Source organism: Manihot esculenta, chromosome 3 (assembly GCF_001659605.2).
Source record: "Manihot esculenta cultivar AM560-2 chromosome 3, M.esculenta_v8, whole genome shotgun sequence".
Taxonomy (NCBI): domain Eukaryota; kingdom Viridiplantae; phylum Streptophyta; class Magnoliopsida; order Malpighiales; family Euphorbiaceae; genus Manihot; species Manihot esculenta.
The window spans coordinates 6,482,949-6,509,801 of NC_035163.2; the positions used below are offsets into that span (position 1 = coordinate 6,482,949).

Consider the following 26,853-nt stretch of genomic DNA (forward strand, 5'->3'; position numbering starts at 1 on the left):
TTGGATCGAGAGATATTTTTTGTTAAACAGAAGCAACTCAGGGGTGCCATGTGAACGTTTAAAACACTGCGAGGAGTTTGGCCGTTTGGCCGTTGAACCAGAAGCAAAGCCAACTCGCCAGGTGCCAACTGTCCTTCACGTCGCCGTTGAAACGGCCTTTATGCTCCTTCGCCTTTCTCTTCTCTTCTCCTCTCCTCCTCATTCACCATTCTCCCTTTCGTTCCTCAGTTCTAATGGCGCGTCTTCTCTCATGCTCCACTTCTCTCCATCTCTTCAATCCTCTCCCAACAACTGCAATCTCCTCCATTCACTCTTCTTCAAACCTATTCTTCTCTCCCAATTCTAACCGCTTCACCGTCCCTCGGTCGGAACGTTCCACTTTTGGTAAAGAGTTGCACGCTTTGTGCGGTGAAGGCGATGGGAGGCTTCTGCCGCCTGTAGGAGAAAGCGTTTGGGCGGGCCAGAGAGGATACCGGAAAGTGAGGAGGCGGGCGGTGCCGAAGAGTAAAGATGCAGAGTTGGCGCTCAATGTCAGCATTTGCATTGAAGAAGAGATGCCTAATGATCCTGAAATTTTGGTACATAAGCTACTTATCTAGTTTGTAATTCTTGTTTAGAAGATATAGCCTGGAAATTGTTATGGTTAGGATTTGTTTATTGAGAAAAGGAAGCATAATTCAAGCAAAATTATTGTCTTTCTTATTATGATTGGCAATTGGGCACATTCGTTTGTATTTATGTATGCAGAGGATAGCAGAATTGCTTCGTCTTAACGTGCCAATGGCAATGAAGGTAGCGTTTGATGGCTTAAAAGATTCAGCTTATAAAACGAGAGATATGGCTGTAAGTGATGTTGGAGGATACCAAAGTGTTGAGTTGTCTGTACTTCTTTGCAATGATAAATTCATTCGCAAACTTAATAAGGAGTGGAGAGGTGAAGACCATGCTACTGATGTTCTCTCCATGTCACAACATGTTCCTGAACTCAAGCTTCCAGTTGTAAGTAATATATCTCTCCACTAAGGAAGAATGCATCTAGATTGCAACAAGTTGATTTGTTTTTTTGGTACTTCTTTACAGCTTATGTTGGGTGACATTGTCATCTCTGTTGAGACAGCTGCACGACAAGCAGAGGAAAGAGGGCATGCTCTTACTGATGAAATTCGCATCCTCCTGGTGGGTGGCAAAACTAAAATTTCATTCCTTCACTACATGCACACATTTGCATCTGCTAGTGGCATGGTTTTTCGTTTTGCTATAAGTCCAATGAATATCACGAGAAGCGTCAATTACCTACAACTTTTTCTTGGTATCTTAGAGAATCACAGATTGACATTCATGACAGGCACCTAATAATTCCTTAATTCTTTTTGCAGGTTCATGGTTTGCTGCATCTTTTAGGATTTGATCATGAGATAAGTGAAGAGGCTGAAGCTGAAATGGAGAAGGTGGAGGAGCTTCTGCTAAAGAGTTCTGGGTGGAAGGGAAAAGGTCTAATTCAGAATGCATATGATGCTGAGACTACCATGAATCTTCAAACAGAAAATTTAGATGGTAATTATAATGTATTATTGTTTGTTGATAGAAGGCTATGCATTCTATGTTTATTTTGGAGCTATAAATGCTACAAATATTTTGGGACGTTCTCGTCGCAAGCTGAATCGGATACAATTCCTAAACCAGGATCGAGCCCCTTGGGTATTGTGGATCGCTAGTGCTTCGGATGGTTCCATCTCGTCTCGCACGAGTAGCTCTTGCCTCACAGGCCCACTAACTCCGCATAATTTTCTGACTCAGTGTGATTCTGATATCGATCGTAACAATCCGGTCCAAACTGATCCAAACAATATTTGGATCCATTTTTCACTTGGCTCAAGATAGTTAACTTAAATTGCTTATTAGTTTTTGCTAATTTATTTATAAACCCACCAATTCTCCAATAAACAATGGATGTGGAACACTAATGATAATCTTACAGTTTCCATGTTATCAGGAAGGAAGAGAGAAGGCAGTCTTCAATTCTATAAACCAAAATTCAGCTATATCTTTTGTGACATGGATGGTGAGATCACATTGATGGAGTTGAATGTTCTGCAGGTTTAAAATTTCGCTTCTGATGTTTTTTCCTTCTTTCTATCTGGATGCAAGGAACATTGCTGAACAGCAAAAGTCAAGTTTCCTTGACAAATGCAAAAGCTTTGAAAGAAGCATTGTCAAGGGGAATAAAAGTGGTGATAGCAACTGGAAAAGTAAGAAACTATGGGATCTTACCCCTTTCATTTCCAGTTAATTGATACCAGGAAATTTTCTTCGGTCATTTTACTAGGAAATTTATTTTGCTTGTGGTTATTTATTGCTGCAATGGCTGTTGTTCTCTTTGTTCTTTTTTTCCTTCACTGGATATGATGTGTATTCCATGAAGGTTCTAGCTGGTAGTTGTTGATTTGAAATCTGGAACAGGCCCGGCCTGCTGCAATAAGTATTTTGGAGATGGTGGATTTAGCCGGTAAAGATGGTGTTATCTCAGAATTCTCTCCTGGAGTGTTTTTACAGGTTTCCTTTTTTTTTTTTTTTTTTCCTTTACATTGATTTTTGTTATCTTCATGCTTTTATTTGTTTTCAACAGAAGTCCCATATTTTCAGTTGTACAGCTTGAACATCAAGATTTGTCAAGGACATTGTCAGACTGCATGTAGAGCTCTTGTTGTTTATATCTGTGTTTCCATTTTGATAAATACAATCATAAGCCTTAAGTTTTCTTAAATTCAACTTTTTATGGTACATATTTAGCTATTGACAAATTGGGTTACATGTTCTTGTATCCTGGTTCTCCAAGAGCACAATGTGACGATTGGTCTTTCTTGTACAAGTTGCCATCTAGACGCAAAAGAGGGCTTTACTAGTCTTCAGGCTACTTTATATCCCTCTTCTGGAAGCAAATATTGATTTCATTTGAGCTGAGGTGCTTGAAGGCCAATCACTTTGCATGGAGGAACCTATCAGTATTGGCGACTACAGCCTGAATGGATCAGTTAATTAGAATCTCTTTAACAATCTCCACTTCTTGAAAGGTCTAAGATATGAAATGAAAAATCTTGCATATTTCTTCTTTCTTGCTAATATTTCATCTTTACTGTATCAATACGGGCAACAGGTCTAACCTAGTTTGAGGTACACGTTTGCAAAAAATTAAGGTGCAAATTCCTACAGTAAATTAATGGCCTTTGGCATTCTGAATTTTTTTGTAAGAGGCCCAGTTAACCATATCAAATTCCTGGGAGCTGTAAAAACAAACAGCAAATTCTTGTATTGATAGATCTATGGATGCACAAACAGACAATGTGTCCTTAAGATGCTTCTTCTTTAAAGCTTTCTTTTATACTCTAAACCTCCTAGTTATACTCTTCCTTATATGCTTTAGTTTTACTTTCTACTTACATATTTCTTCTCCTTATTCTACCCAATCAAACAAATTACTTCTCGTAGATATATGTTAACACTACACTCTACACCAATAATGAAAATCCTCAAGGCCAGTGAGTAGCTAACATACTTTCTGCTTGCATGTGATGTTCTTTGTGTTTAGTCTAGCTGTTGATCTAATTTCCATTTAATGTATCTTATTTTCATTTCTTTTTTACTTAATTCCAGGGGCTGCTTGTTTATGGTAGACAGGGTCGGGAAATTTTTAGAAGAAATTTAGATCCAAGTGTTTGCAGAGAGGTACTAGTTTGCTTTCTAAAAGTTTATTTGATTTGCAGCTTCTGCCTAATGCATTCATATACTTCAGTTTTAGCATCAATTGAAATCTATTTTAATTGAGCAAGAAGCTTTACCACTGATAGTTAGGGCAAGTGGTTTGGCATGAAGCTATAAGTTCATGTGTGTTTGTCGCTTCTGCCCTTTTGAAAAACTCTTAAAATGCTGTGTAGTTAATAGAAATTAATTTTCATCTATTGAAGAAAAAATGGAAATTAATAAAGCTATCCAGAATATGTTTTGTGTGTTCTCTCTTCAGGAATCAGGATGGGGCTGTGACGTACACATGCAACCATGAATGGTTTTAGTATTTTCCTTCTTCTTGTTTTTGACCAGGTTGCAATTAACAATTGCAGGCATGCCTCTATTCTTTGGAGCACAAGGTTCCTCTTATTGCATTCAGCAATAACCGTTGCTTAACACTATTTGATCACCCGCTTGTTGAGTCATTGCATACCATATATCAGGAGCCAAAGGTGCATATATGGTAACACTACTCTTGATATTGCTTGAACAAGTTGCGTAATGTAAATAGTTAATGAAAAGAATCTTTACAGGCAGAGATCATGCCTTCAGTTGAACAACTCCTGGCTGCCTCTGACATACAGGTATGGTCACAAAAATTATTTTGTGCTTGTTCCAAAGCATCAGAAGGGTAACCGTATAGATGTATTATGCTCGATAGGTGCTCGTCAAATAGTTACATTTATAATGGAACAAGAAAAACAGGAGGGAGAAATACAAAGAATTAAGGTTGACTGTGTGGCAGATGGTTTGGGTTTATGGGTATTAACCGAGTTGTTGCATTTCCACTTTGAATTTGGTTATGTCCATAATCTGATTGTGATCCTTGGAAAATCAGTTCACATTGCAGTGCATCTAACGAAAATGCAAATAATTCGACTTTTACTTGTAAATCAGAATCCAGAACTGTGAGCAATGCGTTCTCTCTTATTTACATCTATGCTTGTACATGTGTGTGCACTTCAGAAAATGGATATAAATCAGGAGTTCAGGTGTTCATTTTACCCCCTTTTGACTTTTCCAATCTTTGGATTTACAGAAGATGCTCTTTTTTGACACTGCTGAGAGTGTGTCTACTTCATTGCGGCCATACTGGTTAGAAGCAACAGGGGGTCGTGCCAATGTTGTCCAAGCTGTTCCGGACATGCTTGAACTTGTTCCACGTGGAACGTCAAAGGGGAGTGGAGTAAAATTGCTGCTTGATCATTTGGGTGTCACTACAAAGGAGGTATTTGACATTTATGAATAGAACATATTCTTTTTATTTTTAATAAAAGTAAAAATAAATATCACCCGTGATAGTTGCTGTTGTTATCTTGCCATTATGGACTACATTGTGGTGCATGTTGTTTTGGAATTTTGATAGGCTTCAGTCATAAAAATACATCAATAACATAAACCTAACCATTGTCTCTGGGAGAAATGAAAGTATTCCAGTAGAACAACTTAAAATTTGCATGGTAATGTTGAAACATTCATGCTGAATCATCATTAAAGAAGATTATTAATTAAGAAAGGTTGTTGTATCTGCTTATATTGTATGATATTAGGAAAACAAAGTAAAAAAAGATGGAACATGAGGAATCAAGATTAATTTATCCTTTGTAACTTGTAAATCTGGCCATTTTAGGACAATTCAAATTTTCAGGTTCAATTAGGGATGAAACATTCAATTTAAGACCTTTTTTTTATACAAGTTAATTTATGATTAAATTTCAATTATTATCTACTTGGATAAGTTTAACACATATGTCTCTCAACTTTAAATTGTATTACAAAGATCTCCATACCTCAAATTAATATATATTGACCAATATAGAAGGTTCATAATTAGGAGGATTCAGATATTTGGGATCCTAATTATTCTTAATCATAGAAATTTTATTTTTTCAACATTTATTATAAATATTCCTAATTAGGTGTGTAGTAAATATTCCTAATTAGGTGTGTAGTAAATATTCTTAAATTAGGTCGATTTTTTATGTATAAATACTAAAATATTGTAAAGATCAATTTAGTTGGAATACAATACAAAATTTCTCTCAAAATTCTTCATGGTATTAGAGCCCTAAACCTGATGGTTGGGTTTCAATTTGAATCAATTTCAATTTTAGGGTTTTTGGAACCCTAACTCCTTGAATTGGTACTGCCACACCTAGGAGCCTCCCTTTGACTCATCGCCACCACCAACAGTGTCGCCGGCCAGTTCTCAAATTCTAACACCGAATCTTTGAGCACGTGAGCCTCATGCGCCATTGTGTTGGTGTGTGAGCTTCTAGTTGCGTCGGATTTTTCTTTCCAGGCTTTGTCGGTGATTCTTTTGCCTATTTCCAGCCACTTCCTATTGCTTCTTGGTTCTCTTGGTGTTTACAATTTCTATTGAGTTATTTTACAAGTTCTATTTGGTTAGATATATTGTTTCATTGTTGTTTTCTAGCCTGAGCAAAGTAGACATGAAAGCAGCTAGTGAGGGTAATGTAAGTGCTTCTCATAATGCTTCGTCTCTTAATAATATTCCATGAATTATTGATTTTGATGCAAATAGACACATGATGGGCTCTTCTAAAGACTTCCTTAATTATCTTCCATGTCTACAAAAGGACATTGTTAGAATAGTAGATGATTCTTTCACTCTTATCTCTAGAACCAATTCTATTTTTTATACCTCAAATATCAAGTTATCCTCTGTCCTTCATGTTCTTTATTTTCTTGTTAATCTTTTATATGTTAGTACTCTCACCAAAGCACTTAACTGTAAAATTAAATTTTTTTCCTAACTATTATGTTATTCAGTACCTTCAAACTGGAAAGAGGATTAACAATAGTAGATTGCACGATAACTTATATATGTTGAAAGGGAATCTGAGTTTGAATTCACATCAAGCTCTTTTTGGAAGTGTTAGAGTGTGAATATAATCTGTCCATAATCATAGGAGATTACATAATTATAGGTTAATTGATTGATAGAGGATTCTTAGGAATTGCCTTAATAAGACTTTGTAATTTGTATATATACACACTCACTTCAATGGAGAAATATACTGAAATTGCCCAAGTATTCCTTATCTTATTACATGGTATCAAAGCCATTCCCATAAAGATTTAATTTTTTTCTCTCCAGTCGTGTTTTAAATTTTTTGGAGATGTAGGGCTCATGTTCTTTTGGATTATCCATCTAGGGTAATATTTGTCTCTCACCGCCCACCTAGGGAGGACGCTGGAGTCGCCTTGCAGCCTCCTTGTCAAATTTGTGGTTTGTTTCCCATTTGATTGTTCGGTGGAGGTATTTTTGATACTGTTCATGTCGGGTATTGTTCACGATGACTACTGTTCACGATGGCTACTGTTCACTGGATTACTTTTTGTTATCTTCCTTCAATTCGTTTGAAGGCATAGGAGTATAGGGTTTTAGTTGAAATGGTTTATGACACTAAAACTCATATTATTAAAATTATCCCAACATCTTCAGTAGCGGCTGAGACAGTAAAACATGTCTTATTTCCTCTTCATTAAATGGGTCATTGATTCTGGTGCCACGGATTACATGACAAGTAATCCTTATATTTTTACTATTTCGATTTCATAAAACGCCTTCTCTTGTTATTATAGCTGATGGGTCAACTTATAATGTTGAGGGCTCTGGGACTGTTAAATCTACTCCTTCTATTACCCTATCATCTGTACTAAGTTTATCTAATATTGCCTTTAGTTTAATTTCTGTGAGTAAACTTACCAAAAACCTAAATTGTTGTATTTTCTTTTTTCCTGATCATTGTCTCATTCAGAAATTTATGACGAAACAGATTATTTGTAAAGGATATGTATCTGGGGGTCTCTACATTTTGCATGCATGGGTGCTTTAGTCCGTTGCCTACTCCAGTGTCGTGTCTCCGTTTGAAACACATTGTCGGTTGGGACACCCTTCTTTGCCGGTTTTGAAGAAGCTATGCCCTCAATTTCATGAGGTATCTTTACTAGAATGTGAGTCATGTCATTTTGCAAAACATCATCGAAACTCTTTAAGTCCTAGGGTCAATAAATGAGCTGAGTCTGCTTTTAAATTAGTTCATTCAAATGTTTGGGGCCATGTCCGGTTGGATCTAAGACTGGATTTAGGTATTATATCACTTTTGTGGATGATTACTCTAGAATGACTTGGATTTATTTTATGAAGCATCGTTCAGAAGTGTTTTCTCATTTTTCTGCTTTTTATGCTGAAATCAAGACTCAATTTAATGTTTCTGTGCAAATTTTGTTGAGCGACAATGCTAAAGAATATATGTCAAAATCATTCCAGGCTTATATGACTCAACATGTATTTTTCATCAATCGTCATGTGTTGATATACCCGCTCAATATGGAGTAGCTGAAAGGAAGAATCGACATCTCCTTGAGACTGCTCGAGCTCTGTTGTTTCAAATGTAAGTTCCTAAGCAATTTTGGGTTGATGTTGTCTATACTACATACTTTCTCATTAATTGCATGCCCTCCACAGTACTAAACGGTAATACTCCTTATAATATTCTCTTTCCTAAGAAACTATTATTTCCTCTTGAACCACGACTATTTAGCAGCTCTTGCTATGTTCGGGATGTTAGACCTCAGGTGACTAAATTTAATCCTAAAGCTTTGAAGTGTGTTTTTTAAGGATATTCTCGCCTTCAGAAGGGGTATTGGTATTACTCTCCAGACCTCAATAAACATTTGGTTGGTCTCAACAGATGTAGCCTTTTCTGAGCAAATTCCTTTTTATCTTGTTGCACAAACCTCACCTGATCAAGAGGAGGACGTTGAATGGCTCATCTATAAAATCATATATGATGGTGGGACCTCTTCGAGTATGCCTTCTATTGTACAATCCGATGGTAACATTCCTCCTAGTACTCAACATCCTGTTAAATCATTAGTTGTTCAAGTTTACTCTCGGAGACCAGTACCCGATGATACATATCCTGAACCAGAATCTTCTTCGCCATCTGATCCACCATCGAGTGACATTGACCTCCCTATTAGTCTTCGTAAAGGTAAACGACAGCATAAATCTACCTATTCTGTTGCTAACTTTTTGTCTTATGATCACCTGTCTCCTTTTTCTACCTCCTTAATTGTCTCTCTATATTCCATTTCTTTCCCTAAAAAAGTTAAAGAGGCCTTGGCTTATTCTGGATGGCGTGATGCAATATTTGAGGAGAATGCTCTAGATAAAAATCATACTTAGGAACTAGTTGATTTACCCTCTGGCAAGAAGGCTGTAGGCTGTAAATGAGCTTTTGCCATCAAAGTCAATCCAGATGGTTCCATAGCGAGGCTTAAGACCCTTCTTGTAAACCTATGACTTTGACTATTCTGACACTTTTTCTTCTGTGGCAAAAATGTCCTTAGTTCGCTTGTTCATCTCCTTAGTTGCTTCTCAGCATTGGCCTTTACGCCAATCAGATATCAAGAATGCATTTTTACATGGCGACCTCCAAGAGGAGATGTATATGGAGCAACCACCAGGGTTTGTTGCTCATGGGGAGTATGGAAAAGTTTGTCATTTGAAGAAATCTTTGTATGATTTGAAGCAAAGTCCCCATCCATGGTTTGGCAAGTTCAGTAAAGTTGTTCAAAAATTTTGATTGGAAAAAAGTAAGTGTGACCATTCAGTCTTCTATAAAAATTCAGATACTGGTATTATTCTCCTTATTGTATATATTGATGATATTGTCATTACCGGGAATGATAGTACAAGGATCTCTTCTTTCAAAAACTACTTGCATGCGAGTTTTCATATCAAAGACTTGTGTCAACTTAAGTATTTCTTAGGAGCCGAAATCTTGAAGAGTAAAAGGGAAATTTTCTAATATATGTTTTACAAAGGATGATAGAGACCCTTATAATGATCCAGAGAGGGGTACAGGAGGTTGGTTGGAAAACTGAACTACCTTATATTCCTAATATATGTTTCGCAAAGGATGACAGAGACCCTTATGATGATCCAGAGAGATACAAGAGGTTGGTTGGAAAGCTGAACTACCTTATGGTGATGACTCGATCAGATATTATTTTTGCAGTAAGCGTTGTAAGTTAGTTCATGTCTGCACCTACGGTGAAACATTGGGCCACTCTAGAACAAATTCTATGTTATTTAAAAGAGAATTCTAGACTCGATATACTCTACAGTGATCATGGGCATACTGCACTTGAGTGTTTTTCTGATGCTAACTAGGCGAGATCTAAAAGTGATAGAAGGTTGACTACAGGCTACTGTGTATTTGTTGGAGGAAACCTAGTATCTTGAAAAAGTAAGAAGCAAAATATGGTATCCAGATCCAGTGCCGAGTCAGAATACAGGGCCATGGCTCAATCCACTTATGAGATTCTGTGGATAAATCATCTGTTGAAGGAAGTTGGTATGGATGTTGCGTCACCCGCAAAACTTTGGTGTGATAATTAGGTTGCTCTTCACATTGCTTCCAATCCAGTATACCATGAACGGACTAAGCATATTGAAGTTGATTGTCATTTCATCCATGAGAAGATTCAAGAAAATTTAATCTCCACCAGTTATGTGAAGACAGGAGATCAACTTGGTGATCTGCTCACCAAAACTTTAAATGGGCCTCGAATAGAATATCTTTCTAACAAGTTGGGTATGATAAACATCTATGATCCAATTTGAGGGGAGCATTAGAGTGTGAACATAATATATACATAATCATAGGAGATTACATAATTATAGACTAATCGATTGATAGATGATTCATAGGAGTTGTCTTAATAAGGTCTTACTTCAATGGAGAAATATACTGAAATTGCCCAATTATTCCTTATCTTATTACAGGAAGAAATCAGAATGTCAACCAGAAAATCATATAGTGGCATCAATGGTTAGAACATCCATCCTTCTTTGTTTTAGAGAAACTTTATCCTAATTTATTTCTCAAGCTTCAGTGTGATTCTTTAGTTTGTGATGCTTGTGAGTATGCTAAGCATATAAGAACCTCTTATCCCTCAAGTAATAATAGGAGTACAATTCATTTTGTGACCATTCATTCTAACGTTTGGGGACCTATTCAAATGGTATCACTGTCTTATAATCGTTGGTTTGTTATTTTTATTAATTGTTACACTCGCATAACTTGGGTTTATTTGATAAAGGCAAAGAGTGATATGTTTTCTTACTTTTAATCTTTTCACAAGATGGTTTGTACTCAATTTAATACTAAGATAAAAGTTTTGAGAAATCATAATGGCACAGACTACATGGATAGTCATTTTTCTGCTTACCTGGAGTTAGGGCTGTAAATGAGCCAAGCTATTCGTGAGCTACTCGAGACTCGACTCGATAAAAACTCGATCGAGTTCGGCTCGTTTTTTAAACGAGCCAAGCTCGAGCTCAATTTTGAGGCTCGTCACTTAAACGAGCTGAGCTTGAGCTCCATAGTATTCGGCTCGTTAAGGCTCGCGAACTGGCTCGTTTTTAGGCTCGCGAGCTAGCTCGTTGAGAAGGCTCGCGAGCAGGCTCGTTGAGAAGGCTCACGAGCAGGCTCGTTAAATAGGCTCGTGAGTAATATTGTTTAAATAAATTGGTGAACCAATTCATTAAATAAATTTATGAACAAATTCATATATTATTAAAAAAATAAAAATAACTATAAAGTTATAAAATTTAAACTATTATAAATACTTGAAAATTATAGTATTGAAAATTACAAATAATTAAGATTAATTATTATAATTAATATTCTTTAAAATTAAATTATAAAAATCTTTTGTATATAATTATTATAATAAGATTCCATAAAATTAATGTATAATCACAAATAATTAATATTAATTATTATAATAAGTATTCTTTAAAATTATAGTACTACATGATAAATTGAGTTGTAAAAATTATATACATTTTAAAATTAAAGTATAATTATAAAAAATTTTTTTTATATAATTAAGCATACAATATAAAAGATGATAATAATTATCAAAGTATATTAATAATAATTAATTAAGGTTATATGGATGTTGAAATTGAAATTCAAGTTAACTAATTGAACAAGTATGAAGATGATTATGAAGATAATTAAATTATATTAGCTTGTTTCAACTGTTGGAAGTTGGAATCAACTTTATTCATTTGATATTAAACTTTGTGTGTAATCTAATTTTATTATGTTGTTGAATTTATATTTATTTGTGTTATTTTAGTTATAAATTGTGTTACGTAATTTTTTTTATGTACACTCTCTTTTTTTTATATTATTTAAATTAATGATGATTAAAAACTGATTAAAGTGTAATTATTAATTCGAGCTCGAGCCTGAACTTGAGCTCAAACCAAACTTTTTAATTTTGAGCTCGGTCTCGAGCTTTTTTAACGAGTTTCTTAATCGAGCTTTTCGAGTTCGAGCTCGAGTTTTATTAACGAGCTTCTTAATCGAGCTTTTCGAGCTCGAACTCGAATTAGGCTCGTTATTAAATCGAACGAGCCTTTCACGAGTCGAGCTCGAATCGAGCTCGATTATAATATTTAATTCTCGAGCCGAGCTCGAATCAAATATTAGAGCTCGAGTCGAGCTCGAGCTTCCAAACTTTTTTAATAAACGAGCTTGAGCTTTACAAAGCTTGGCTCGGCTTGGTTCGATTACACCCTTACCTGGAGTCTAATGGGATACAACATCAAATTAGTTGTCCTTACACTAGTGCCTAAAATAGTGTTGTTGAAAGGAAAAATAGGTACGTGTTGGAAGTAGCCAGATCTCTCATTTTCATCATAAATCTTCCAAAAACCTATCGATGAGATGCAGTCTTAGCCGCAACTTATCTCATTAATAGAATATCTCTCAAAACTCTAGTCTTTAAAAGTTCCTTAGAGTTGCTACAAGAGAAAAATGTTTATACTATTCCATCAAAGGTGTTTGGGTGCACGTATTTTATTCATACTAGGATAGGTAGAAAGCTCAATCCGAGGGCTCTTAAATGTGTGTTTGTTGGGTCCTCTCCCACACAGAAGGGTTATAAGTGCTACCATTCTCCACTTAGAAAATATTTTGTCAGTATAGATGCTATATTTAGAAAGATTGAATCTTACTTCAGTACTAATCTATCACCTCTCCATGGGAGGACAATGAGAGAGAAGAGATGATTTATTGTTCTATAACTCTAGAGCATTTTATTCAAGATGAGACTACTATATAGGGGAGGACTATTGGTGATCAGGAAAAAAATAATTGGGCGTTTTGATAACTTAAATTTAATGAGATACTCAAGAAAAGACAAAACAGTAGTAGAAAAAGCCATTGTGCAGCCTACTCAGTGTCATAAATCTTCCTCTTCTCCATCTGGTGAGTCAACTCTAAACTCTAAGCCCATTAATGATCTAAATAAATCAATTGCTCAAAGAAAAGGAGTTAGTTCTTGCACAAAACACTCTATTTAGTTCTTGCACAAAACACTCTATTTAGTTCTTGCACAAAACACTCTATTTCTAACTTTCTCTCTTATGATTCTTTGTCTCAATCATATAAAGCATTTGCCTTGTCTATTTCCTCTGTGTTTATCTCATAGGATTGAAAGGAAGCTCTCAAAGATTCTAATTAAAATGGAGCAATGGTTGAAAAAATGAAAGTTTTGGCTAAAAATAAGACCTGGGAGTTGGTGATTCTTTCACCTAGAAAAAAACTAGTTGGCTGCAAATAGGTATTCACTCTGAAACACAAAGTAGATAGATTAATTGAAAGATTTAAGGCCAGATTAGTTGCCAATGGATACACTCAAACCTATGGAGTAGATTACCATGAGACATTTGCCCCTGTTTCCAAAATAAATTCAATAAGAGTTTTGTTATCTTGCGCTGCCAATCTTGACTAGGACCTACAACAATTTGACGTGAAAAATTCATTCCTCCATGGAGACTTAGAGGAGGAAGTATACATAGATCCCTCTTAGATTTGCTAATGAAAAAAAACCCAAGGAAAGGTGTGCAGTTAAAGAAGGCGCTGTATGGATTGAAACAGTCATCTAGAGCTTAGTTTAACCGATTCAACTAAGCTATAATTTCTTTTAGCTATCAATAGAGCAATGTTAATCATACTCTGTAGCTCAATTAAAGAAGCTTCTAGCTCAGGAATTGGAAATTAAAGATCTAGGAAAACTTCAGTATTTCCTGGGAATTGAGGTTGTTAAATTGAAGAACAGAATCTTTATCTCTCAGAGGAAACACATTATGGATCTCTTAGAAAAAACTGGTATATTAGGTTGCGAATTAGTAGAAACTCCTATTGAGAGCAATCACAAATTGCAGGCTGGAACTAGTGAACCAGTAGATATTGGCAGATATTTGAGATTGGTAGGCAGATTAATATATCTCTCATATACTCGACCTGATATAGCCTATGCAGTCAGTCAATTTATGAATGATCCTCGTGAACCCCACATGCAAACTGTCTTTTGCATTTTGCGATACCTGAAGTTTGCTCTTGGAAAAGGCCTCTTATCTTCCAAACATGGCATCTCCAAATAAATACATTCATAGATGCAGATTGGGCTGGATTCCTTGATGATAGAAGGTCAACTAGTGGTTACTACACATTTGTGTGAGACAACCTTGTCACTTGGAGAAGCAAGAAGCAAGAAGCAAAGTGTTGTTGCTCGATCAAGTGCTAAAGCGAAATATAGAGCGATAGCACAAGGTGTTTGTGAACTCTTATGGTTGCAAAGGTTGCTGAAGGAATTGAAACTGCTAGAGTGGGACAAATTGCTCTTTTACTATGATAATAAAGCTTCCATCAGTATAGCTCATATTCGGTTCAACATGATCGAACAAAGTACATAGAGATTGATCATCACTTCATTAAAGAAAAGTTAATAAATGGTATCTTGAGATTAGATAATATGACTTCTGATAAATAGTTAACTGATATGTTTACCAAAAGGCTCAGCAACAAGACCTATCATGCCTTGGTTTGCAAGTTGGGTATGTGTGATATCTATATACCAACTTGAGGGAGATTGTTGACCAACATAGAAGGTTCATAACTAGGAGAAATTAAATCTTTGGAATCCTTATTATGCTTGATTATAGGGATTTTATTTTTCTACCTTTATTGTAGGTATTTCTAATTGGTTGTGTTGTAAATATTTCTAAATTAAATTAATTTTTTATATATAAATACTTAAATCTTGTAAAAATCAATTTAATTGGGATAGGATAAAAAATTTATTCCAAAATTTTTCGATATGTATTATATGGACCCTTATACTTCAATTTAATACACTTATAATTTATTACAAAATATGCTCAACAATAAGATTGCATACACTATTTTGGTAATATAAAAAAAAAAAGAAGAAAAAAGCTATTACCAACCTGCATAAAAAGGGAAATCATCATGCTTATTAGAGTTTGGATGTAATTGAAATAAAGTAAAAGAATATATATTCTTAAATTTTGCCTTGCACTAAAATAATACTAATTGAAATCAAGATAAGTTAGATGTGATGAATCATTTAGATTAAATGTCAAGTTTACTTACTATTCAAAATGCACCTCTTCACTTAAAGATTAAATACTTATGAATTTATTGAAATAAAAAAATAATACTTGTGTAAACAACTTGTATTTAATTAATTTAGAATGAGAATTTTATTTAATTATCTTAAAAGTTATGGTGAAAATTTAATATGTTCAAAGAGGATTTAATTAACACTTATCAATTCTGAACGAGATTTACTAGAAACTTCTTACTTTTGCTAATAGGCTTCTTATTAATTTACTCTATGTATATTACACAATCTCCAATAGTCTTGAATTTGTTAATCTCGTTTTTCTATTATTATTAATTACACCGACAAGCTTCTCAGTATTCCATCATCTTTCTTTCTTTGTTTTCTCAACTTTTTAGCTCTTTCAAGAACATTTTCCTTCGCTTTATATTCTTTTGTTTATTACAAGCTTCTTCATCCCTTTTCTCAATTTAAATGGTGATTCTAGTGAGATTTTTACAGCTCCCTTCTCCCTTCAAACGTGATTTCTCAACCCTTATACCTTCCTTTTCTATTTGAGAAGAAAAAACAATGTTCTTTTAGTTATTCTTGTCATCTTGAGAGAAAATAATGCTCTTTATGTAACGACCCCAAAATGGACCGTCACCGGCGCTAGGATTCAGGTCAGCTTAAGGCCGCCAGAACGCGTAGCAAGCCTGCTATACTCTCTGTGTACTTGTCATACTCATACATGATCATACATTTTCTGTGAAAATAAAAACTCTTTGCTGAACCAAGACTTAACCTGTGCATGCACTATCTCTGTACTCTGTACTCTGTACTCTGTACCCCTGACTAGAGCTTGCTCTAGATGGGTAATTCATACCTGTTAAGCCTGGTTTTTCACATACAAGAAAACAACTATACATATACAGATCATGGACAACATAAACATCACTAAGTCAAGCACATTTCTAACTTTATACACAACTATTACATCTCTTTCAAATTACATGTCCACTCTACACTATTACAATTCTCTTTACTCTTTTTGGTACTCTGCTGATCTCCTCTCTATACTGTACACTGAACCTGCAAAACTGGGGTTAAAGGAGTGGGATGAGCTCTATAGCCCAGTGAGTAGAACAGTAAAACATCTCATTAAAATATGAACTCATGGAATGCGTCATAACACAGACAATCCACATCAAGAGTAAACCTGTCACCACATAGTCCCAGTAACTCTGTGCCAGGGCGTAGAATCAAGCACCTGGTCTTCCTGTCATATATGTATATGTGTATATAACACCTATGTACTTACCATTGCCAGGGCGTAGTCAAAGGTTCCTGGACTTTGCTATACCTGCCAGGGCGTAGTCAAAGGCTCCTGGACTTCTCTATACCTGCCAGGGCGTAGTCAAAGGCTCCTGGACTTCCTGTCTGTGACTATTGGATCATTCAACATTTACCCACATCAACAAATAACTATGCAATGCAGCATATTCGTGGATTCTAATGCAAACAACCTACTGTATACTCATGATGCATGAACTATGCTAAAAGCATTGTAGTTCTCAATTAAAAACATTAAGTTTAGTTCCACTCACCTCTGGCTCTGGACTGACTCTGCAGGCTCTGTAAACTCTGGAGCAGAACTCACTGCTGCTCACTCTGGTTCCTCTGGTCTGTACCTATACAGATGGACTCAACTGAGGGACCAAACTAGCTTATGAATACCTCTATTAAACTCCCCAAGAATCCCCTTAAACTCACTCAACTAGCCATGCAAAGCATGCAAGAGAAGGCTGGACAGAACACTTTCGGCGGCAGGTTCGGCGGCCGAAAGTCCTCTCCAGAGACGAAACTCAAGCACCTTCGGCGGCCGAACTTCCACTTTCGGCTGCCGAACCCTTTCGGGGGCAAGTTTCGGAGGCCAAAAGGCACTCCAGAGACGAAAGTCTCTAACCTTCGGCGGCACCTTCGGCGACCGAACTTCCCTCCAGAGCCGAAAGTCCAAAAGCTCGGGGGCAAGCTTGGGCAGCCGAAGCCACCTCCTCACACCTCCTCAGGGGTTCGGCGGCCGAATGTACCTTCGGCTGCCGAACCTGAGTTCATCAGCAGGGCAGAAACTTGCCCTGCCTCTCGCCAAATGCACCAAACTCCTCTCCAACTTCACACCACACTTCCTCCACCTGCATACACTTATGTATATGCTCAAAGGGGTCAACAACTACCTAAAAACCCCAAACACACAACACAAACAACACAGAAACAAGCTCTATGCACAAAATCATCAAAACCTCTCAAATAACCCTATTCATGCAACTCTCTCCATAAACCCCATAAAACCTTCAGAAAACATAAAAACAAGTTTAGGATCTTTCCTTACCTCTTGAAACCAAGTAGATGAAGGATCCTAACGTGGAGTTTTGGAGCAACTTGCCTTCAAACTCTCCAAACTTCACAACTTTGAGTTTTGACCTTAAAACCTTCAAATAACCATGAAAACTAATCAAATCTTTGCATGATTTAATGAAAACATGAAGAAATACTCACAAAGGACAGAGTTTCACCTCAGCAAGTGAAAGAAACGGTGCTCTACCGCTTCAACCAACTGAGGGCCATTTATAGGTGGCTGGCCAGACCACCTTCGGCGGCCAAACGTGAAACCGAAAGCCATGTATGTTCGGCGGCCGAACCTCAACTTCGGCGGCCGAACCTGGCTTTTCTGCCTTGGTTCATTTCATTAAAAAAAAACTCATTGTCTTATGCTTAAAACTTAATGACCATATCAAAACATTTAAAAACAAACATAAATCAAACCCTTCTAGAAACGTCCGACATCCAACACTCCATCGGGAAAGTAGAATTCCGATGCCGGACTCTAGCCGGGTATTACATTCTCCCCCCCTTAAGAACATTCGTCCTCGAATGTTCCTAAAACAAACAACGAACACATAATAAAAGGAGGAAACTAACCTCAAAACAAATATGGATACTGCTGAAGTATAGACTCCCGCGTCTCCCATGTACACTCTTCTAGATTATGGTGGTTCCACAGAACTTTCACCATTGGGATCTCCTTGTTCCTTAGCTGTCTGATCTGTGTGTCCAGAATCCGCACTGGCTGCTCTATATAGGTGAGATCTGTAAGAATCTCCACCTCAGGCTCACTCAGAACCTGATTCGGATCTGACACAAACTGCCGGAGCATAGAAACATGAAATACCGGGTGAATTCTCTCCATAGAGGCAGGTAAATCCAGCTTAGACGACACATTCCCGATCCTCTGCAAAATCTCAAAGGGTCCTATGTATCGTGGAGCTAACTTACCTTTCTGCCCAAAACGAACCACGCCTTTCATTGGAGACACTTTTAGCAATACCCAATTACCCTCCTGGAACTCTAACTGTTTTCTGCGCACGTCTGCATAACTTTTCTGTCTGCTCTGAGCTGTTCTGATTCTCTCTCTGATCATAGGCACCACTCTACTGATAATCTCTATCAATTCTGGCCCTGCAAGAGCCTTTTCTCCTACCTCTTCCCAGCAAACAGGTGATCTGCACTTCCTCCCATATAAGGCGTCATAAGGAGCCATTCCTATGCTAGCATGATGGCTGTTATTGTAGGCAAACTCTACCAAAGGTAGATGCTGCCGCCAAGAACCGCCAAAGTCTAATACACACAATCGAAGCATATCTTCTATGGTCTGAATGGTCCTTTCTGACTGTCCATCAGTCTGTGGGTGGAAAGCAATGCTAAAATCCAATCTCGTGCCCATCGCACTCTGCAGACTTCGCCAAAATCTAGAAGTAAACTGAGGTCCTCTATCTGAGACTATAGACACTGGGACTCCATGTAGTCTCACTATCTCATCCAGATAGACCTGAACCAACTTATCCACAGAATAGTTACTCCGAACTGGAAGAAAATGAGCAGATTTCGTGAGTCTGTCCACAATCACCCATATAGAGTCTATCCTGTTGGACGCTGCTGGTAAACCCACAACAAAATCCATAGCGATGTTCTCCCATTTCCACTCTGGAATCGGCAATGGGTTAAGCATTCCGGCTGGTTTCTGATGCTCTAGTTTCACCCTCTGGCAAACTTCACAGGCTGTCACAAACTGCGCCACGTCTTTCTTCATGGCTGGCCACCAATAAACTCTTTTGAGATCCTGATACATCTTGGTGGCTCCTGGGTGAACACTATACCTCGCATTATGAGCTTCTCTCATAATGTCTGCCTTCACATTGCTACTATCTGGTACATAAAGTCGACTCCCACAGCGAAGGATCCCTTTGCTGTCAAATCTGAACTCTGCACTGTTGCCTGACTGAACAGTCCTGGCAATTTTCATCAATTCTGGGTCCTCGTGTTGTCTCTGAGCTATCTGCTCCAGAAACACAGGTGTCACTCTCATCTGTGCTATCAACGCACCTGTACCAGACAACTCTAGCTGTAACCCCTCTTCTAAGAGCTTGTAAAGCTCCTTCACAACCGGTCTCCGCTCTGCTGCTATATGGGATAAACTGCCTAGTGACTTCCGGCTTAGAGCGTCTGCCACAACATTCGCCTTACCCGGATGATACTGGATCTTACAATCATAATCACTGAGCAATTCTACCCATCTTCTCTGCCTCAAATTCAGCTCTCTCTGACTCAAGATGTACTGTAAACTCTTGTGATCGGTGAAGATCGCGCATTTAACCCCGTAGAGGTAATGCCGCCACATCTTAAGTGCAAAGATAACTGCTGCCATCTCAAGGTCATGGGTGGGGTAATTCAACTCGTGCTTCTTTAACTGTCTAGAAGCATAAGCTATCACCCTATCACTCTGCATCAAAACACAGCCCAATCCCACGCGAGATGCATCACAGAACACTGTGAAATCCTCATTACTGACAGGCAAAGCTAACACTGGTGCTGTTGTCAATCTCTTCTTGAGCTCCTCAAAGCTTTCTTCACACTGGTCTGACCAGACAAACTTCTGGTTCTTCTGGGTTAGTTTGGTCATAGGAGCCGCTATCTTTGAGAAGTCCTGAACGAACCTCCTGTAGTAACCTGCCAGTCCCAGAAAGCTTTTAATCTCAGTTACTGTCGTGGGTCTGGGCCAGTTAGCTACAACCTCTATCTTCTTGGGGTCTACCTCAATACCCTCTGCTGATACCACATGTCCCAAGAAGGAAATGCTCCTCAACCAAAACTCACACTTTGAGAACTTGGCATACAAACCATGCTCTCTCAGTGTATGCAGAACTATCCTCAGATGCTGGGCATGCTCCTCTGCATTTCTGGAATACACTAAAATATCATCGATGAAAACAATGACAAAGTGATCCAGAAACTCACTGAAAACTCTGTTCATGAGATCCATGAATGCTGCAGGGGCGTTAGTCAACCCGAACGGCATCACTAAGAACTCATAATGCCCATATCTGGTCCTGAAAGCTGTCTTAGGCACATCTGTCTCTCTAACTCTTAACTGATGATACCCGGATCTCAGATCTATTTTCGAGAAACAACCTGCTCCAGCTAGCTGGTCAAATAGATCATCAATCCTAGGTAGAGGATACCTATTCTTGGTAGTGACCTTGTTCAACTGTCTGTAGTCGATACAAAGTCTGAGGGATCCATCCTTCTTTCTAACAAAGAGCACTGGAGCACCCCAAGGTGAGGTACTAGGGCGGATGAAACCTTTATCTACCAAGTCCTGTAACTGCGTTTTTAACTCTTTTAACTCTGCTGGCGCCATCCGGTAGGGAGGAATAGAGATAGGTCTGGTATCAGGTAGCAATTCTATTTCAAACTCTATCTCCCTACCAGGTGGTAGTCCTGGAAGTTCGTCTGGAAACACATCGAGAAACTCTCGGACTACTGGTACTGTGGCTGGTTCCCTAACCTGACTGGCTAGCTCTCTCACATGAGCTAGAAACCCCTGACAACCCCTCCTAAGCAAACGACGAGCCTGAAGGGCTGAAATCAAACCTCTGGGTGTACCTCTCCTGTCTCCTCTGAAGATACATTCTGATCCATCCTGGTCTCGAAGACTAACTATCTTCTCTCTACAGTCCAAAGTAGCACTATATGCAGATAGCCAATCCATCCCTAGAATGACATCAAAATCTGTCAAGTCTAGAACCACAAGGTCAGCTGGAAGGCATCTACCCTCTATGAACACTGGACTGAAACGACAAACTGACACTGCCACTGATGGATCACATTTAGGTCCACTGACCCAGAGAGGATACTTTAACTCAGACCTGATCAAACCCAACCTCTCTATGGCTCTCGAAGCAATAAAGGAATGAGAAGCACCGGGGTCCATCAAAGCATACACATCTGAACACCCAATGATGAGATTACCTGACACCACTGTGTTCGACGTGTTCGCCTCCTCCTGTGTCACTGTGAAAATCCGTGCTGGGGCTACCGGATTTCCACCTCGGGAACCTGCTGCTGAAGTAGAGGCTGCCCCTCTCCCTCTACCTCTGCCACTACTCTGAGGCATGACTGGAGCTGCTGGCCGTACAACTGGCTGTACTACACTGCCTGAACTCATCTGCTGGGATGGTGCAAACGTCACCTGAGGACAATCCCGAGCAATATGCCCTTCCTGTCCACATTTAAAACAAGCTGTAGATCCCAACCGACAAACTCCGCCATGTGGTTTTCCGCATCTTCTGCAGACTGGAGCTGTGCCAGAGCTTGAGCCACTACCTATTCCCAGACCTAACTTAACTTTACTCCAGAACTTACTCTTTGTTCCTTTTGCTCTATCCCATCTCTTGCTGCCTGAACTGGGGGCCTTAGAACCCGAAGCTTGTGCCTTTGATTGTTTCTGAATATTGGCACTAGCTTCCCTTTTCCTGGCTGCATCTACTATCGTGTGAAAACTCTCCTTTTCTGCTGGAAGAATCAAGGAAGAATACCTGGGATGCAATCTCATAGTATATCTCCTTGCCTTCTTCTGATCAGTATCATAGACTTGACCCACATACTGAAGCAAATCCAGGAACTTATCTGTGAATTCATCAACACTCATTTCATCTGTCTGTCTCAACTGTTCGAACTCTATTACTTTCATCTCCCTGGAGCTGTCAGGAAAAGCCCACCCTGCAAATTCATTGGCGAACTCTCCCCAGGACATGCTGTTCATCCTAGGCTCCACATAATTCTTGAACCATTCTCTGGCCTTCTTACATTTAAGTGTAAACCCTGCCATCTCAATGGCTCTCCTATCATCTGCTCCCAATTCACTGGTTATCATCCTAACTGCTCTGAGGTAATCAAATGGATCATCTCCCGTATTGTATTTAGGAGCATCCAATTTCAAGTACTCCGTCATTTGCACTTTACCTCCAGATGAGCTAGGTTGATGTCTGTCAACAACAGGGGCTACTGGTTCTGGTGGTGGTGGTACTGGGTCATTTAGCTCTGGGTGTGCTGCACTTGGATGGGTAGGGGAGGGTGGATACATAGGATATGGTGGGTAATAAGGAGGATAAGGCATATATGGCATATAAGGAGGATATGGGACAAAACTAGAGTACTTCGACATACCTCCCATCGAATACTCTGGGTCCTGCGGAAAGGCTGGATAGCCAAAACCTGAGGTTTGAGCGCCTCCCTGCGACTCTCCCATACCTTCCTCAAATCTGCCTATACCCATGCTATCATCTCTAGACTGGTCAATCTCCATAGCTTCCCTCCTTTCCTCTGATCTTTCTCCTTTCGCTGTACCTCTTCTGCTCTCGTCTATAGACCTTCTAGGGTCTATTGACGTACCTTCCCTGCTAGATCTCTGAGACCTTGCCCTTGGCAATGCAGGAGGACGAGCAGTTGGTCTCTCACTTTCTGGTGGGACTCCAGTCAATCGAGCTGATCGACGAGTTCCTCTCATCTTTACTCTGGAAAACATCACAACATAGAGCACTTTAGCACATAAAACATCACAGATCAATACTGCACATGCATACATCATGGCATTAAACGGATAGGACTCAACACCCTATCCTAGTAGACATGAATTCCTATTGTGCTTGACCACCTCTAGCCTCTATGAGCCCGACACTGTCTCTATAGGTCCGATCATGTGAACCTAGGGCTCTGATACCAATCTGTAACGACCCCAAAATGGACCGTCACCGGCGCTAGGATTCAGGTCAGCTTAAGGCCGCCAGAACCCGTAGCAAGCCTGCTATACTCTCTGTGTACCTGTCATACTCATACATGATCATACATTTTCTGTGAAAATAAAAACTCTTTGCTGAACCAAGGCTTAACCTGTGCATGCACTATCTCTGTACTTTGTACTCTGTACTCTGTACCCCTGACTAGAGCTTGCTCTAGATGGGTAATTCATACCTGTTAAGCCTGGTTTTTCACATACAAGAAAACAACTATACATATACAGATCATGGACAACATAAACATCACTAAGTCAAGCACATTTCTAACTTTATACACAACTATTACATCTCTTTCAAATTACATGTCCACTCTACACTATTACAATTCTCTTTACTCTTTTTGGTACTCTGCTGATCTCCTCTCTATACTGTACACTGAACCTGCAAAACTGGGGTTAAGGGAGTGGGATGAGCTCTATAGCCCAGTGAGTAGAACAATAAAACATCTCATTAAAATATGAACTCATGGAATGCGTCATAACACAGACAATCCACATCAAGAGTAAACCTGTCACCACATAGTCCCAGTAACTCTGTGCCAGGGCGTAGAATCAAGCACCTGGTCTTCCTGTCATATATGTATATGTGTATATAACACCTATGTACTTACCATTGCCAAGGCGTAGTCAAAGGCTCCTGGACTTTGCTATACCTGCCAGGGCGTAGTCAAAGGCTCCTGGACTTCTCTATACTTGCCAGGGCGTAGTCAAAGGCTCCTGGACTTCCTGTCTGTGACTATTGGATCATTCAGCATTTACCCACATCAACAAATAACTATGCAATGCAGCATATTCGTGGATTCTAATGCAAACAACCTACTGTATACTCATGATGCATGAACTATGCTAAAAACATTGTAGTTCTCAATTAAAAACATTAAGTTTAGTTCCACTCACCTCTGGCTCTGGACTGACTCTGCAGGCTCTGTAAACTCTGGAGCAGAACTCACTGCTGCTCACTCTGGTTCCTCTGGTCTGTACCTATACAGATGGACTCAACTGAGGGACCAAACTAGCTTATGAATACCTCTATTAAACTCCCCAAGAATCCCCTTAAACTCACTCAACTAGCCATGCAAAGCATGCAAGAGAAGGCTGGACAGAACACTTTTGGCGGCAGGTTCGGCGGCCGAAAGTCCTCTCCAGAGACGAAACTCAAGCACCTTCGGCGGCCGAACTTCCACCTTCGGCGGCCGAACTTCCACTTTCGGCTGCCGAACCCTTTCGGGGGCAAGTTTCGGAGGCCAAAAGGCACTCCAGAGACGAAAGTCTCTAACCTTCGGCGGCACCTTCGGCGGCCGAACTTCCCTCCAAAGCCGAAAGTCCAAAAGCTCGGGGGCAAGCTTGGGCAGCCGAAGCCACCTCCTCACACCTCCTCAGGGGTTCGGCGGCCGAATGTACCTTCGGCTGCCGAACCTGAGTTCATCAGCAGGGTAGAAACTTGCCCTGCCTCTCGCCAAATGCACCAAACTCCTCTCCAACTTCACACCACACTTCCTCCACCTGCATACACTTATGTATATGCTCAAAGGGGTCAACAACTACCTAAAAACCCCAAACACACAACACAAACAACACAGAAACAAGCTCTATGCACAAAATCATCAAAACCTCTCAAATAACCCTATTCATGCAACTCTCTCCATAAACCCCATAAAACCTTCAGAAAACACAAAAACAAGTTCAGGATCTTTCCTTACCTCTTGAAACCAAGTAGATGAAGGATCCTAACGTGGAGTTTTGGAGCAACTTGCCTTCAAACTCTCCAAACTTCACAACTTTGAGTTTTGACCTTAAAACCTTCAAATAACCATGAAAACTAATCAAATCTTTGCATGATTTAATGAAAACATGAAGAAATACTCACAAAGGACAGAGTTTCACCTCAGCAAGTGAAAGAAACGGTGCTCTACCGCTTCAACCGACTGAGGGCCATTTATAGGTGGCTGGCCAGACCACCTTCGGCGGCCAAACGTGAAACCGAAAGCCATGCATGTTCGGCGGCCGAACCTCAACTTCGGCGGCCGAACCTGGCTTTTCTGCCTTGGTTCATTTCATTAAAAAAAAACTCATTGTCTTATGCTTAAAACTTAATGACCATATCAAAACATTTAAAAACAAACATAAATCAAACCCTTCTAGAAACGTCCGACATCCAACACTCCATCGGGAAAGTAGAATTCCGATGCCGGACTCTAGCCGGGTATTACACTTTAACTCTGCTTTTCATCTTTAGAAATCTTTATCACTCGAGTATCCGGATGCATGAATATGTCAAACACATCATCCATGTTCCTAATATATCCAATTAATCCCCATTCGTCACTCATAAACTAAGTAACGTATAAGATAAATCAAAATATAAAAGCCCCTATATAAAATTATTTATTTATTTCAAATTAAATGATTACTTATACAACCGTCACTTGAGTAATCTATAAACACAAGTTATTCTCTATATGAATTTCTTAAGTGGATCAATTAAGTACACTTGTTTATAATATAAGTATCACATATTGTTCTAGATATCTCACATATCTCAACCTATAATATCAGTCGCTTCCTCTAGAAGAAAATGACATAATATGTATTAGTCTGAACAGTTCTAATCATTATCCAATTATAATAAGAATATCGACCATAAACATTTAGAGACATTACTTAAATGCAATAGAAATCTCATAGTTATAACAACATTATAATTTGTTTTGCACATTAATATAGTTTTATGGATTTTATTTTTACTCGAGATTCAATTAAATTAACACTAAAGATAAATAGCAGACTATATAATTTATTTAAATACTTAAAATACATAAAAAAATAATAATATCCAACTGCAACTTTTAATTTATTTAAATACTTAAAATACATAAAAAAAAAATAATATTCAACTACAACCAAAATATTGGTTGTAGGTCATATTACTAACATATGTTATATAATTTTCAGGTAATGGCTATTGGTGATGGGGAAAATGACATTGAGATGCTTGAGTTGGCCTCTCTTGGCGTTGCCCTTAGCAATGGATCAGAGAAAACAAAAGCTGTGGCAGATATAATTGGTGTCAGTAATGATGAAGATGGTGTGGCTGATGCCATTTACCGATATGCATTCTGAGCTTGCAGGTTCGAGCATGAAATTTAAAACAAAGATCACATTACATGATTTTTATGATCTGGGACTCAAAACATCCCAATCTTGATTGTTGTTATATTGTTCTTTCTGAAGAATGATTAGGTGAGCAAAATAGAGTAGAGGAATTTTCTCTTATTTATTTATTGATTGAACGAATAAATATGGCATAACCGATGGGTGATCCTGTGAAGCAAGCAGGGTCTCTGATTGGGTCATCTGAAATCCAAATTCTGAATACAATTTATCTCACTTCATCAAATGTAGTATTTCAACTTAAA

The 26,853-nt window shown here is 38.6% G+C and overlaps 1 protein-coding gene across 3 annotated transcripts; it reads left to right on the forward strand.

The window, feature by feature from the left end:
- Positions 1-26,853, forward strand: LOC110611923 (endoribonuclease YBEY, chloroplastic). Of its 3 annotated transcripts, XR_002487400.2 has the most exons (13): positions 1-578; positions 748-999; positions 1,081-1,176; positions 1,377-1,554; positions 1,979-2,062; positions 2,149-2,249; positions 2,461-2,553; positions 3,652-3,723; positions 4,116-4,235; positions 4,317-4,367; positions 4,823-5,011; positions 8,081-8,204; positions 26,390-26,692. XR_002487400.2 is itself a non-coding variant. In XM_021752491.2 (12 exons), the coding sequence occupies exons 1-12, from the start codon at positions 234-236 to the stop codon at positions 26,555-26,557; spliced, it is 1,749 nt and encodes a 582-aa protein (XP_021608183.1). In that variant the 5' UTR covers positions 2-233; the 3' UTR covers positions 26,558-26,853. The 3 variants fall into 3 exon arrangements, 2 of the variants coding, with proteins under 2 accessions (XP_021608183.1, XP_021608184.1); XM_021752491.2 differs by lacking the exon at positions 8,081-8,204 and having other exon boundaries at positions 2-578; positions 26,390-26,853; XM_021752492.2 differs by lacking the exon at positions 8,081-8,204 and having other exon boundaries at positions 2-578; positions 1,994-2,062; positions 26,390-26,853.

Excerpts from the sequence above, each read along its gene's own strand:
- LOC110611923 (XM_021752491.2), top strand. The coding sequence starts at position 234 with ATGGCGCGTCTTCTCTCATGCTCCACTTCTCTCCATCTCTTCAATCCT. Across the intron at positions 2,250-2,460 it reads TGGTGATAGCAACTGGAAAA|GCCCGGCCTGCTGCAATAAG; the intron begins GTAAGAAACTAT and ends AATCTGGAACAG. Across the intron at positions 3,724-4,115 it reads ATCCAAGTGTTTGCAGAGAG|GCATGCCTCTATTCTTTGGA; the intron begins GTACTAGTTTGC and ends TAACAATTGCAG.